Raw genomic sequence first — 15,954 nt, 5'->3', positions numbered from 1 at the left:
GTAGCCACTTGAATAAATATAAGATGATCTCACTGAGAAATCGCACTCAGTCTTTCTGAAAATTCAAGATGTTAAAGCTAGCATCGTTTATTCTATTAGCACTAATAGCCAGTGATGTGGCAAGTTCGGAAGAGGATCCACTCAAAGAGCAATGTGCAGGATACTGCTTCCATGCCATCCAGCCGATGATGGATTACTTGACTGGCCGCCAGGACACCAAACTAATGCAGACTCAGGCCAAACTAGAACATTTGGAGCACCAACTGGCCAGCTTGCCTCGGAACGAGGCATCCACCAAGTTCCGGCCGTTACCCACCTACAAGGTCCAGCTGCCAAACTATGTGAAAATCGGTGAAAAGTCATATTATATTGAGGAACGTGAGAAGATCGGTTTCTTCGATGCGGCCAACCTCTGCCGGCAAATGGGTGGTGATCTAGTGAGCCTCCAAAGTATGAATGAGATGAAGGCGTTGACAGAGCACCTTAGCCTGGTGGATTACTACTGGACGGATATTAACGAGTGGGGCAATCCAAACTCCTACGAGTATCGCTCTCTGACTACCGGATTTGAGCCAAATTTTATAAAATGGGCTCCGGGACGACCCAATCATGCGTTTAATGAGCATTGTGTTGTATTGAAAAACAATACCATGATTGATAAAGCTTGTCATGAAAAAATGTATTTTATTTGTCAATCAAGGGATTAAATAAAATACCTATATAAAAACTATATATTAAATTTTTTTTTTTTTAGGACCTTTAATTTTTTGTTCAAGTGTTTTAGCTGCCACTCACTGGCTTGTCTATTTATTTAAAAATTTTCAATAACATTGACGAGTCAGGCCAGGCACTTGCAGAACCTCATTCCTGCCCTTGTCCTGTCTGTCTTGCAAATATTGGTATTTCACATGACACCTAAGTGAAGAAAAAGCCACACAAAATAAAGGAATAAAGGAAAACAAGTTAAGAGACAACAGGAAAAGCGTTGAAACAGCCGTGAAATTTGTACGTCAGCAGTCAGGGAGAAAGGGCGTGGCAGCCAGCTGTGACCAACGCAGCACACACACAAAAATTACAGAATCCCACACAAAAAAATATATATATTGTCTGCATATTATATATAAAAATATATACTATATATCACGTCAACACATTATGCCTTCATTTATACTTTATGATGAGTAAATATTGTTATTAAAACGAAAAACTGCGCCTTGTCTGAGCAATAAACCATGGTCTACCACCATCCTCTGCCCCCTGCCCTATGACCTTCGTCTGGGACATGAAGAAGATGCCTGCTATTCAGCGTTTGGTTTATTGGTTCTGTCTTCTCAGCAAAGCCAAGTCGGGGGGTTGGCTGGGTGGGTGGCCTGGCTTTAAATTAATGTCTGCGGCTGTATCAGGTGCATAATGTATCAGCCGAATGGCGGAGCTAATGGCTCGTATTTTTGGTTTAGTTATAAGATTTATGTCGATTAGTGAGATTCCCTTGGCAAGGTGAACACAGGGACGATAAAATGCTATGGTAACAATTTTCCGGGTTTCTGATTGGATTAGGCTTGCTTGGATTTTATTAGGCTTAATAATGAGCAAATAAGCTTAAAGACTGGGGATTACTATACTGGGCTATGCATGAAAATGCACACTTTAATAAGAACTTGAACTTTTCATTTTCAATTGCCCCTTTTTGGCCCTCTTGGACAGCATTTATTGGGCCACTTAATCAGCTTGTTTAATTATTTCGTCCTGCCCATTCTAGCCACATTCATTAACACTTTCAATTTGTTGCACTCTTGGCCCTGATCCGGCACTCCAATTTGCCTCATGGCGTGCTTTTTCTTTCACCCGCTGAGTTTTTTGGCTTCGATGTTCGCAGCTCGCAATTCGCAGCTCTCAGCTCAGGATTCGCATTACCATAAATGCATGCGGCGCTTCTGGCTTGTTTTCTTTTTTTTTTCTTCTGACTGACTGTTCCTCTGCTTGGTGGCCACCCCCAGGCAATTAACAATTAGTAGAGACTGTAGCTGTTCGCATCCACCCGGGCATAAGCCCCAATTCAATTAACTTGCGCACTTAAACCGAAAAAATAAGGAAAATGAAATGAAAATGTTTCGTTTGAAGGAGATGGCACTGAGAAAAAGGGAATGAAATTAAAAAATATAAAAGAAAGTATTTTTTTCAGTGCAAAGAGAGTGTATTTGTAAGAATTTTAAGTAACGATTTTGGGCCATTCACTTGTAAAGCATTTTTTTCTTAAAGTAGTATCTTATAGATTTTGTCAAGGTTATCCTGAAGATCAGTCTCTATCTAAAGTTTACCATTTCTGTTTGTTTCTTTTGATCCCCCCCCAAAGCCCCCCATTCTTCATTCTTCTGCTGCCCTCTTCAATGGCATTGACATTAAGAAATGCTAACCCGCAATTTGCAATTTGCCATTGAGTGGAAAAAACAAAAAACAAAAAATTAAATACATTTGGATTGGGGCATGGAGGATTGGGGTGGTGACTACTTGGGGCATGGGGCCAGTGACGGGGAGAGGGAGAAACAATAATAATAACAAGCCAGAGCGAAACAAAGAAGAAGCAGCGAAGAAAGCGAAATCAGCGTGTGGCGCATGAAGCTCATTAAAACACGAAATGGAAGACGAATGACCAAAGAAAATGGGGGAGGTAAAGGGCAAGGGGTATAAAAAAAAGTGGGGTGGTCTAGGACTAAAGGTTCAAAAAAAAAGAAAAAGTTTAAGGCTCAACAGAGAGCGAATAAAAAAGGATATATGTTTGAACAATAACGCAAACCAGAATTATTAAAATCCTTCAAAAATCATGATAATTGGTTTTTAAAAATTGTAAAGTATGTTTAAAAACAATGGAAAATTTCTTTAAAATCGTAATTATAAAATTATAGAATTTCCTAATTTTTTCAAGTGCAGTTAAGCGGACCTAACACAACTTGGAGCGAAACGAACGGAACGAAAACAAATGAAATCAAATTTAAAGCGTGCGTAATTAATTTCTTTCCCGCAGACTTCACGCCAAGTCAGTGGGCGGCAACTTGCCAGTGGGCGTGGTCATCTGTCAGGCTAAAGGTTAGTCTTTGTTTTGTATTTGTAGCCTTTCTCTGAGCTCTTTTCCAGCAGGATTTCATCAGGACAAATTGCAAATCTAGGATTCTTTGCAAACCAAAAGGGAAACAAGATTGAGGTTTAAGTTAAGGATTAATTACTTAGATTAAGGCTTTACCTAGATTTAAAAGTATATATAGTAATTGAAGATAAATAATTTATTTAATTTTAATATTTAATATTTTATTTTTAACTGTTTGGATAGCTGCAACTTTTGCTTTTTTGGTGGCACTTAAATTTTAAATCTCCGATGGTCTTGACTTTTACGGCAATGCTTTTGGTCTTTTGTGGATTTTGGCCAGTATGCCGCTTTTTTGCCATTTCTGTAGTCAAAGCCAAAGTCGAAGTCGTTGCCTTTTTGCCTGAATAATTAATTTTATTTATGCCGCGACAAGCGATGCTGCTGCGCTTTTTTTTTCTGTTGGACTTCTAAGCCGCAGTGCTCATAAATTGTTCAGCACATGCAAAGCAATGAGAGACTTTGGAGGTAAAAAAGTAAGGCAACAGCAAAGCCGAAAGGCGGCACAATTAGTTGGCAAAACAAAAGTGAAAAGATACATAGAACAAAGTTACGTTTCGCTGATAGCCGGACCAGAAAATAATTTATATCCCTTGGAGCAGACAAAGACTGTGGCGTATACACGCGTATGTATGTATATACAGATATACCGATTTACGTGCTGCGCCATTTTGTCCAAAAAGAAGATTTATAAGGCCGCAGCCATTAAGGATACTTCAAGGACATGAAAACATGGCAGCAAAAAAAAAAAACAAGCCTGAAACGACAAGAAAATTCTAACAGACTTAACTCAGACGTAGACCAATAAAACTTGGACAGGACCAACACAAAAAAAACATATACACAAACAAAACAAGGAGGAAGGTAGCAAAAGCAAAACTTCTATATGTGGGAGTGTGTGCTTGTGTGTGTGACCCAGTACAGGTGTGCTAAAGGGACACACAGACAGTGGCAGGTTCAACAATTTGCACCTGTCACGGTTTGAGAGCCACTGAACCGCAACCAGATCAAATATTTGCCCAGCTGTTGAGTCCCGGTTTTTTCCTTGTTTTGGGCTCAAGGTGTTGCCCGAGATTTGGGTCAGTGGGATATTGTATATGAAGGGTAAGTATATATATTATGTATATATTAAAATGGATAGGTTATTGTGTGGTCTTATGGTCATTGTTTTCTTGCCTCTTGAAGGGTTCTCGCTCGTCATTCGCTCGCTCCGCTGATTTGTGTGCCAAGACCTTGGGGTTCGGGGTTAAACATTAATCAAAATAACCTTAATTAATCATCCTTCTTTTTTTTCTCTTTATTTTGAGGGCCCGTCACAAGTAAACCCTTTCTGGGCAAAGAATATTCAGGCGTAAAATACAAATTAAACACATCTAATTGAAGCTCTTTTTTTTTGGCGAATGGAAATTGTGGATAATTCAACCTAATAATTTCTGGAAATTTGTGGTTTCTAGCTACGCACGAATACACTTCAATTACTTGTTTGTTTGTTATTTAATTTAATTATTGGCAAAGGGAAAAAGTATATTGTTTGTTTATCGAAAACTTTCTTGTAGTTTTTCTACGTGATTTAAGCCCAATTTATTGAAAACTTGCCAAAGAATTTTAACTGTCATCCACATATGTCAGGCATGACTCTGTCTGTTGTTTGGGGTCCTGACAAGTCCTATGGCGTCACCTATATATTCACCACATATTCACATATTTATGTGTATACGTTTATGGATTTCAATTTCTTTTATTTAACATATTTTACGATTGTTTTATGGCAGTATTAATTTTTGTTTTCTGACTCGACTCTCTGTTATTGTCGTCACGCCTGTTAATGGCCTCTGATTTGCCGAATTTCAGATGAGACTCAAAGACGAAACTTAATAAAAAATTAATCTGAATTGTCTCAGTTCAAACAAATTTCACAGACAGCCCAATTTATTTGTTTGAGCTTGAAGAATATAGCTTTTTTGTTTAAAGAACCCAATTCTTTTCATTAACGAATTCGCGGAAATTTACGAAAATAGCAGCGCTTAAAATTCAATTGCATTTGAGTATAAAGTCATTAGTTTCCACTCTATAAACAAGTTTTAATAAAACTTTTTTTGTTTCTTGACAAACACCAAATTTTTTGCTGAACAGCGTCAACAATTTATAGCCGGAATTTTTTCTTAATTATTTGCTTTGAAGCCGTGCTTTTTTTTGCGACTTTTGTCGTCAGAAATTCTGAACAAAGTTATTTAATTATTTTTTTTTTTGCGACTTTGCTGGATGACTGAGTGGTCTTTGATTGAATGCGTTTTTCGAACTGTTCGTATATATATTCATTATTCATTTTTTTTATCAGTTTTATTAGGGGTATATAAAAATTTATTCATTTTCTCTGGAATTTCACTAAGCATTTTATTTGCCGCCTTTCGGCAGAGAATCTTTGGCAATTCTTTGGCAAACATCTTGGCAGTTTTTTGGCTGCCAAGTAAAAATTGTTAAACAATTTTTTTCTTAAATTTTTTTTTCTCTTTTTTTTGCACTTTGTTGTGTTAATTATATGCTTGCCAATGTTTATAACAATTTTTTTCATCTCTTTTTTAAGAGTTTTTTGTTTGGTTTCTTTTTTTTTCATTCGCGTTCGTTGAACTTTGTGTATTTTTTACAAAAGACTCTTTTTTTTATTATTATTATTATTTTTTTTTGTGTGTTTGTCTTTTGCACGCGCCTTTAGATTTTTTTTCTCTACAAGGGGGCTTGAAAGTAAAAAATATGCCAAAGTTGATCGCTCTGAAGAAATATTTTTGTTTTCATTGTGGCCAAAAAATGTGAAAGTTGTCGACAATTTTGGTTTTTTTCAGCTTTTTTTTAAATTTCTTGGGAAGATCACAGATTATTGAGGCTGGAACGAATGCGGTTGGTATACTATTATACAAACAATTGTTTTGAGTTAATAAGGTGGGAGACGAAAATGGCAAAAATAACTAAAATGGATAATGATTTTGACCAGTTTGAAGATTTTAAAATCAAGTTCCGGGCTAGATACGTAGTTTATAACCTAGATTTTCTAGACCTGCTAATTTATGTTGCCAATTTTGGTGAGATTTTATTTTGGGCCTTTTAACAATCCAGTTTATTTGAATTATTTAACACGTGCGCCCCTACACTGACTATAAAAGCTGATGCGAAATATCATCTTTTTTGAGATAATCTCTCTGATTTGATTTGATTCCGTTGCCTTTTCCTTGATCTCATTTATTTTGCTGCTTAATGGTGCTTTGCTGAATTATTTTCAATTCCATTGTATATTCAGTCTTATCTTTATTCTTTTATTATTTTTAATGAAATTTTTATTGCTTATCTCTGAATCGTTTCTTTCCCCCAGGAGCTCTTTCTCTTTATTTTCATTCATTGTTTGCCTCGCTTTTTTATACATTTTTTTTTGTATAATTTTTTTTTTTAGCTCCCGATGCCAAGGCAATTTTCTATATAGCGTGCTGATGCAGTTGCTGGTGTTGTTGTGCAAAGTTATGCGCGTTGTAATTGCAAAAGTGACAATATCCGCTTCGTGCTTAGCTGCAGCTACAAAAAAATACAAAAAAAAAAATGTATAAAAAAAACAAAGGCAACACGAAAAGTATGCCACAAAACGGATGCAATAAACACGCAGCCCAAAAGCCAGGCTAGAGCCAGAGCCAGAGCCAGAGCTAGAGCCAAGTCATGAATGGCAAAGTGAAAATGGCAGAGCCAAAGCCGAAGCCAAATGCGCAGAAATTAGCAAAACGGAAAACGAGAAAATTCCATTGCCAAAGTAGCACAGCAGCCCCAAAGATTTTCATCATCCAAAAGAGACAGAAAAATAAAAGAAATTTCTTTAGATTTTTCTTTTCTTGAAAAGTTTTAGAAAATTCGTAATAAAATTCAAGCCAGAACACAAGATACACATACTGTATCTGTGCATAATTAGACATTTAACGGGTCACAGATACAATTTCATAAATTGCATTCTCCAATCTGTATAGGTATGGTTATTTCTCTATCCAATTGTATCACTAAAATATTCAAAGTCACGTCTTTTTCTTTCGAGATCTTCTCTGGAGTTTCCCACGAACATTATTTGTTAATAAAGATATACATTGGCCATTGGAATCTGAATCGAAATCTGCAAAATCCCACACATTCTCACACAAAATACGTTAAAGACTTAGAGGCCAAATCAGAGTCTTGTTGATGAATATTTTCGCAATTGACCTTGCCAGTTTTTGTTTTGGAGTTTTTGGTCATAATGCCCATTAATTTATCTTCATAATAGCTTCTACCAATGTTTTTATTTTTTGTCATGGGAAATTAAATTTGGAAAATGCAAATTGCATATTTAAGATGGTGTTTTACTGGTAAAAATAAACAATTAAGTTGGCCTTTATATAGAGCACTTAACAAAAGGAACTGGTAAACTTTTCCTATAAAAAACTCTCAACTGCTGATCTCATTCTAAGAATAAACTATTTAACTTATAGAACGCAGTTACAGAACTGCAAGAAAAATGTCTTTTCTATGCGAAAAGTAGAGCAAGAGTGCATTACTCACCAAGATAGCTCTTTTGTTTTGCATTTAGTCGAGTGCTGGATGTGTGGGCGTAATCTCGAGGCATTGTCACTCAATGCCTCACTTAAAGGCACTTAACAGGCCAAATGCTCACAAAAATAAAAAAACACGAGCATAACGAAATTTGAACTGCATCCGTGAGATACATATCCGCATAACAAAGGCACGGATACAGATACATCTACAGCTACAGATTCAGATTCTGCCTTTTGGTTGGCACTGCTCGTAAGTGCCCGCCGTCAATTATAACATTTATAACATTTGTGACAGTTGAAACTTTCAAATTAACCCACACACACTTGGCGAATTCGGGAATTTGTGAATTTGCTTATCACATACAGTGCAAAAAATAAATGTAAACACTTTTAAAGAGGGCAGGCACTTGCCAAAATAAAAATTTACGGGAAGGGTGCTTCAAGGTGTTAAGTGTGATATTAGAAATTGGATATTTTTTTTAACAACTACTAATAGTAATAATAATAAAATAAAAAAAATAAAAAAGAATAAGTGGCTGTTGAAGAAACGACTGCTAGTCTTAGCCATGGCCATTCCATCGGAGGAGGCATTAGACGACTTCGAGTGGCAGCCAAGCGGCAACGAGTGACCCAAATACTTCAGCTTCGGCTTTGCAGATACAGATACATTTACAACTATGGCTTGAGATACAGCTAGAGCTTCGACTTGCAACTTCAACTCCGGCTGGAGTAGTGTGGCTTGGCTTGGCTCTAACGGTAAATAGTAAATGGTTGAAAGAAAAAACAAAAAAAAAACAACCTGCGTTGGCTGCCAATGCAGTTAACCGCATTTCGCAGTCACTTCGCACACTTGCGTATCTAATAGATGCATTTCGCATGCCGTGACTGCCTGCCACGAAGCTTTGCCCCAACCGCCCTCTCCTTCGCATGCAAGCCATGCACGCACGCACATTCTTTAAGCTTTGAAATTTTTTCAGTGCAAAAAAAAATAAGTTTTCCAACATTTTGGGTTTTTTTTTTGCACAGTCTCTGGGGTTTTTTTTTTCATCAACTGCAGTTGACACTTTTATGGTTTTTGTTTTGCACTGCCTGCCAGTGGCGGCGGAAACTATTTTTTTAATTATTTCATTAGCAGGCCCAGCCCCAAAACTGCCAAGAGGTAGAAGCGCAAAAAAAAAAGCAATAACAAAATTATAAATATATAAAAACGAGGGAAACGTCTGCCTCAGACATGTTGACATGAATTTATATGGCACACAGGGCGAACTGGTAGAGAGGCTGGCAGAGGCTGGCAGGTCTTTGAACTTGAATTTAATTAAGAAACTTAAGTTGGCCAACAGAATATTAGCAACACATTGAAAAAAAGTAAAAGTTGATACCACCACCTGGTGAATCGGACGTGACAAGATAGGGGCAACTCTTTCATAAACTTTAGTAAAAGTTTAGCTTGTATACTAAGATAAAAGATGCGGTTGATTAACTTGTTGTGTTAGCAAACCAATAAAAGTTTATTATAATTAATGGCCTAAAGAAAAAGGTGGGTTTTTAGATAAAGGTATAAATATTTATTTTTATAAACCTCCTGTTCTACATTAGTCATCCATTAGTCATCTTTTTAAGAAACCTCCAGTTAAAGGGGTTTGCCAAATATTTGACTGGAAATTCCTGAGATTTCTGCTAATTTCTCAGAACCTGTTCAAATTGGTTTAAAACCTTTAACCGGATATACCTACTAAACCCGAATTAGTTTGGGAGTAACATTTTCGATCATATGACTCACTGGCTTTGATTTATGGGTTTCGATTGTTCGTGATTCTACAAAGAATTCTTCAGAGATTTCTTTGGGGCGATTTTTAGAGGGCTCATGCATTGTCGTCACACGTCTGGAGCGATAAGGTCGACTGTCCCTCAACAACTTATTTATGAATGAACACAGGGGCCACAAAAATGTAAACAACGTACGTAAATTGAGGATGTGAGTCACCACTTCACTCCCGGCACTCCATGAAGGGGCAGCGGCTTCTTAAGTGAATTATATTTGGTGCATCTGGCTCTCCAGTTTTAATTTGCATTTCAAAGATACAGCACTTGCAGCTGCAGATACGCAGGCAAATACAAAAAAAAAAGCAAACAATTATTTGTCAATTTACATTCTTTTATTTATATTTGCTTCCTCTTATGTAACTGGGTATCTTGATAATTATTTCTATAAAGTTTGTTGACCAAACAGGAGACCGAGATAGAGCTTATCGGCTTAAGGTGACTGCAGGGCAAGTCCAAAAGTCAGTGCAGCACATTCCCTGAGGAGATTCTGGCAAAATTTACATAGATCCTAATTAAACATGCAAGTCCATTGAATATGCAAAATTAATCACTACTTCGGATTATTGCTTTTGCAGTGGCCCGAGGTAGCTAACCGAAGGGCATTAGAAAGGTAATTTAAAGTTAAACAAGTTATGAAATACACGCACTTTAAAGGTTAAACAAAACGTAATATTTTAGAAACATTTAAGAGCAATTGAAATTAAAAAAGAAATACTCATAATTAGAATTAATTGCTGTTCAGTTGTGCAAATAGAACCCAACCCGAAAGGGAAAGTGGGAGGACCACTGCAACCTGCACATTGCAAAGTGAAATTTTCCACTCCTTTCCAGAGGCAGCGGCATTATGTGACTCATCAAAGCAAAAATTACAAATTACAAAAACAGTGAAAAAAAACATGAGTAGGAGAAAAGTGAAAAAGCCAGAGGGAAAACCTCACCGTCAAGTGACCGTCATTCCCGTCATTTCCAACTTCCCTTTAATTTTCCCACAGAAATGCCGCAGAAACTCCAGCGGAGTTAATGGGGAAAAGTGAATGGCACAGCCAGGTCCGCAGATTGAATAATTTGTGGCAAGTGCGCTGCAATGCCACGCCCGCGCAAAAATAAGTAAGTCAACATGAATAAAAAAAAACAAAATGCTAACATGAATTGAAATTTTCCCTATGCCAGAAATACAAAAAAAAAAAAAGGGGAAAAAAGGGAAAAATCAACGAGATATGGCATAACGATTCGCTGAATTTCAGTTGGTTTTTAATCGGATTTCCAGTGTTCACTGACACGAATCCACCCAGAAGACTGCAGATTGCTTTGCAATTGAATTTGATAAGGCCCTTAAAATTTTTTTATTAATTTTAAAGCTACAAAAAAAACAATAAAAAAGAGTATTTTAAAGCCATCAACTATCCTCAAACTTCAGGCAAACAATTTCTGTATTTTATTTCAACTTTTTTGCTGGCTGTCTTGGTTTTTTGGGTGCGGCGTGTGCCGGCTTTTAATTGAATTGAATTGAATCGAGCTCAGGCCAGCAGCTCGAAGCTGCCAGACATGTGAGACTTTGATTCCGCTCCATTTGAGATACTGAGAGAATACTTGGAAATACCCAAAAGACAATCCCCCAAACGTCTGCACTTTGCATACGAGTCGAGGGCGTTCTGGAAAATGGTTAGGGCGTGGCCCTGCCAAAGTTGTTGACGTTGTCTTGGATTTTGGCTCTTTTTGGTGTGCTTTTGTGCGGCAACAAGTGTCAGAAGCTTGAAAGACTTTTGTCAGTTTGCAAATTACTGAATTACTTACGAAAAATCCATCTATTTGCTCAAGAAACTGAACAGTAGCAGGGATATCTGCTACTTGGCATGCAAATTGTTCTCCTCTTCCAGCACCAGACTATTTGATTTTGTTGTATCAAATTATTTCACCCAAGTGACATCATCATCTTGAGCTAAAGTAGAAGCAGCATCTTCACCCTGACCTCGTAAAACTTTTGCCGCATTTTCGCACGTGGCAATAAAAAAGGCCAAAAGGGGTGGCCCACCACCACCACCTCTCCCTATGTGGCGGGGGTGGGGCCACTGCAGGATATGGTATTGCTTGCCAAGACCCCAAAGCGAAAGATGGACTTCCTGCCGGGCGTAAGGATTGCATAACTGCCAAAGGCAAAAAAAAAAGTAGCCAAAGGAGCAAGGAAATAAAACTGAAACTTTTACGTCTGACCTTGTTGCACGGTCAGATGCACACAAACAAACCAAACCGACAAGCCAAGCACCCATAATCCCATTGGAGCTTAATTGAAATTGAAATGGAATTCGCCACTTGCACTTACACTTCAAGCCGACACGGTGCGTATACGTAATCATCTTTGATTGTAGCTTACCTGAAATTATATAAAAGTAATAAACAAATTAGTATAAATTTTATACAAAGTATAATCACAGCTTAAAGAGCTTAAAGGGTTTATAGGGGGGGAAGCCTAATTATCCATTCACATATTTACGCATGTTTACATATTTTAAATTGTACATTTTAAATATTGCCATTGGCTACATGTGGCACGTACATATGTGTTGAAAGAAACCGCAAATATAATTTCAAATATGAAATGGCCATCTGTTGTTGAGTTTGAAATACACTGCCAGCGAATTAAATTGATTACATTTCCATTATTCCCAAGAGAAACATGTCAGCATTCTTTGATAAAAAGTATTATCCACAAAAAATGTAAAATTCCTTATATCGAAAAAAAAGAAAAATATTTTTTTTATATGTTATATTTTCGTTCCTTTTGATACCGTCACAGATTCCCAGATTGCAATTATAAACGTTGAAAATCAAAAGGCAAACAGTCTGGAATATAAAATCCATATTTTCGCACCGCAGAGTCAACACATCCGAGTGACATTCAGAAAAGGGTGCAAAAATACCTTTACTCTTTATTATTTATTCATTTTATTGAAAATTTAATCAATCGGAGGCGGGCAGAGAAGGAATATCCCTTCGTGTGCATATTATACTACGTCTCTGTTGAAATTAAATAATAAAAATTATATTTTTGGAAAACTAGCTGTGGCTGTGACTGGGACTGTGTGGCTGTGTGGTCTTTTGGTTATTTGGCTAATGGGTCTGGGGATGGGCTGCCAAATTAATTGCATAATTTAGTTTTTGGGGCCATTTATTGATGCGTGTGTGCTGCATGTTCCGCATGTGCGCCAACAAATTTTTCCAAATTTCCAGCGAATTTTCCCGGGACGCTTCAAAGGGGTAGCATTATAAAATTTTAGATATTTAGAGGCATTTGTTTTCAGTCATTCAGCGGCAAGGCAAAAACTTCCCAGCGACAAAACTGAATATTTTCTAGACAACATATGGAGTTAGTGCCACATCGTTGGTTGTACATAAATAAATGCCTATATATATGAATATATATATATATGCATTATTATGACGAGCCTCGGCACAATTTGCGGTTTTTTGTGCCTCTTTTTATGAGGCTGTGGGGCGTGGCAGAGTTTTTGTGTCTTCATTTGTTAGAGTTTTTTTTTTGTTTCGTTTGGTAAGTGCCAGAGACATTTTCTGATACACACTTTTTATGACTATGGTACACCACATACTACATCAGCATATAAGCCATAAATATTACAATATTTGTCAAATAAATCCTTTGCCGGGGAATTTAGTTTTATTTGGTAGTTTATCCGTTTTGGGGTTTTTATGGACAGCCACAAAAACTTATTATATCGAATTAATTTAATGCCTAGCACGTGTGGCTGACTAAAGATAATTGGCGTCTAAACCAACTTCCCTAAATTTTAATTAAATTGTCTAAAGATTAAAACGAAGCATAAAAAATATCTTGAAACAAATTGGTCGAGTTAACAAGCTGGGCTGCTGGCCACCATTTAGCTGACCTTTTAACCCTATCCGCAGCAAAACAATTGACCCCCAGCGGCGTCACCACCAACCGAGCGCATTAACCACTAAAATCTTCTTTCGACCACAAAAGTCACACAAATGACCGGCAAACAAAAGGCAACACAGCAGCCAAAGCCAAAGCCAATCGGGCCAAAATGGAACAAAAACTGGTAACCGAAACCGTTTGGCAATTTATTTGGCCCACCGACTCTCGGACACTCGAATGGATTCCAATCGAATGGAATCAAACGGATTGAGGCCCGTTTTTGGGGCTGGGTGGTGGGGTTCTGGCCATGGCAATTACACACAATCATAACGTGGCCGAAACAAGTAACAATAAAATGGCAAGGAAATTTTTATGGCCAACAACAATTGGACAAGAGTAGGAGAAAAACGATGCGGAAATCAATATAGATATGATAGGATCTTGGGGCGACAGAGATACAGAAAGAATTATAGATACAGATACAAGTTATAAAGTTGTTTGAGTTTAAAATATTTTAGTTATGAAACGCACTGTTAACTTTTTTTCAAATAAAATATTTTTAATAAATGAACCGCTTGGAAATATGGCAACAAAAAAAAACAAGGAAAGCTGGCTGAAACAGTCCAAACAAAAAGCAAAAGGACAAAAATCAACAGTGACAAAAAAAAGTTTGTGGATCCAACAGGACCTCCCCTCTGTCCTTAAAACATAAAAAAAATTACAAAAAAAAGCGCAAAAAAAAGAATGAGGAGCTGGGAGAATCACATGAATGGCACTTAACTTGGCCAGAGATGGAAATGGCTAGAAGAGAAGAATGGTGCGGTATAGTGGGGGCGACTGAAGTGGGCCTTGGGGCCAGAGAAGCAGACTGAGGACTGAGATAGATAGAGATGGAAACGTTACAGTTACAATTTTAATGCGCATTGCATGTGTGCCCCCGCTCTGTGTCCCTGTGCCCTCCACCCGTTTTGGCCAAATGTAAGTTTCTGTTGTTTGATGCCAATTTTTTGCATTTGCTTCTTTGCCCTTCTGCTCCTCGTTTTTTTCGTTTCGTTTTTTTTTTTTTTTTGGGTGCTTTCCTCGGTTAGTGGCCGCTCTATCGCCCCCCTGCCCGTCTCCTTCATTTTAGCTGCATTTGTCGGTTGTTGAACCCTTTTTGCCAGAAGCTTTTGCAGTCCATAAGTGGCCCTAGCCAACAGAGGCAGCAACTACAACAATAACTACAGTAACGTAAAATACAACTACTACCAACTGAACTGCAACAAAAGCAATACAAATCAAATGAAAGCTGCGATGCTCCAGCTTCCTAGCTGACTCTGCCACTGCCTCTGACTCTGATCCTAACTCGGCAATTTTTTTCATTAGGACGAAAGAAAAATGCGACGATATAAATAAAAATGCATACAAAAGATACACATAATATGGGTGGGTTTATTCGGTTGTTAAAAGGAAGGGAGTGAAGAAAAATGTATCAACAATAAATAAAAATAATACATATATTAAGTAGGTTAAAGTAAGTGTTTTATAATTTAAAAGTGTGGCCCTCTTAATAACCTCTCATATATAATATAAACATTTTATGATCCTAACTAACCTTCCTCATTATAGGCAACCCCCTTTCAATAATAGTTCCCAGCAAGGCCTTTGCTTATTTCTCATAATTTAGGTTTAAGCGCCATTTTAATGCCTTCTGTTTGTTGTTTAGACCTCATATATTTTAAATAAATATTTTTCGCAAAATTTTATAGCCGGCGACGGGCGGACGTTATTCGACTACGCCCCCCTGGAAGCCCGCCCATTTTGTTTCACAGATGGGACACCAGCAACTCATTAAAAAGCAATTAAAAGGCTTTTTTGTTATTTCTGTGAGACAGAGGCGTCTGTGGAGACGACACTCAATAGCCGTTGGCCATTTGCAAGGTCAACACGCACAGTTTGCAAAAATACAACAAAAAAAAACTTCAATACAGTACATATGTATTTAAAATATATACATCCCTTATATAAAGAGATATAGGGATGTGCGTGTTTAAAGGAACAAAGTCTGTGTGTATAGGCTATGTATTGTCTGGCGTGTGTCTGGCGTGGCAGCTAAGAGAGAGCCGGCCTGTGGCAAACAAAAACATATTACGCATACGCCACCGAAGGACACGCAAGGCAAACAAACAAGCAGAAGGCGGTCGGTAAGAGGCCACAAAACAAGGACAACGTGGACGTGGATAGGGGATGGGAATGGGGATGCCCAAAGGACATCCAGATAAAATGGCAGATATGAAGTTGAAAATATATAGCTTCAAGATACAAAGTGAGTTGCTAAGAAAGAATTTCAGAAAGTTATGTTTCTCAGCATAAGATACATTTCCTGGGGAAATAAATAAAAGATATGAGTATCTTCTAGAATTTCTAGAATTAAAGAAAGGTTAAGGACTTTAAAGAGCACAGGAATATGTATTTCAAGAATTTATCTAAAAAATCCTTTATGTATTATTGTCATAACCCAACGTCCCACAAGCAACAAATCCAGACTTTTAAATGTTCTT

At 37.4% G+C, this 15,954-nt stretch overlaps 2 protein-coding genes across 5 annotated transcripts in view; one reads left to right on the top strand and one right to left on the bottom strand.

The window, feature by feature from the left end:
* mtgo (miles to go) overlaps nucleotides 1-15,954 on the bottom strand; it is a 102,961-nt gene that overhangs the window by 14,650 nt on the left and 72,357 nt on the right. For 2 of the 4 annotated variants that reach the window (XM_043211501.2, XM_070277805.1), the window contains one exon: nucleotides 11,843-11,893. The exons of the other annotated variants lie outside the window; for them this stretch is intronic. In XM_043211501.2, the coding sequence (XP_043067436.1) occupies nucleotides 11,843-11,893 (51 nt within the window). The remainder of the gene's footprint in view (nucleotides 1-11,842; nucleotides 11,894-15,954) is intronic. 4 annotated transcript variants of the gene reach the window in all.
* Nucleotides 54-730, top strand: LOC122321489 (C-type lectin 37Db-like). The gene has a single exon (XM_043211503.2). The coding sequence runs from the start codon at nucleotides 69-71 to the stop codon at nucleotides 705-707; it is 639 nt and encodes a 212-aa protein (XP_043067438.1). The 5' UTR covers nucleotides 54-68; the 3' UTR covers nucleotides 708-730.

Source organism: Drosophila bipectinata, chromosome 2L (genome assembly GCF_030179905.1).
Source record: "Drosophila bipectinata strain 14024-0381.07 chromosome 2L, DbipHiC1v2, whole genome shotgun sequence".
Classification (NCBI taxonomy): Eukaryota; Metazoa; Arthropoda; class Insecta; order Diptera; family Drosophilidae; genus Drosophila; species Drosophila bipectinata.
Note: the sequence above shows the minus strand (reverse complement) of the source record. Positions and strands in the feature narration are given on the sequence as shown.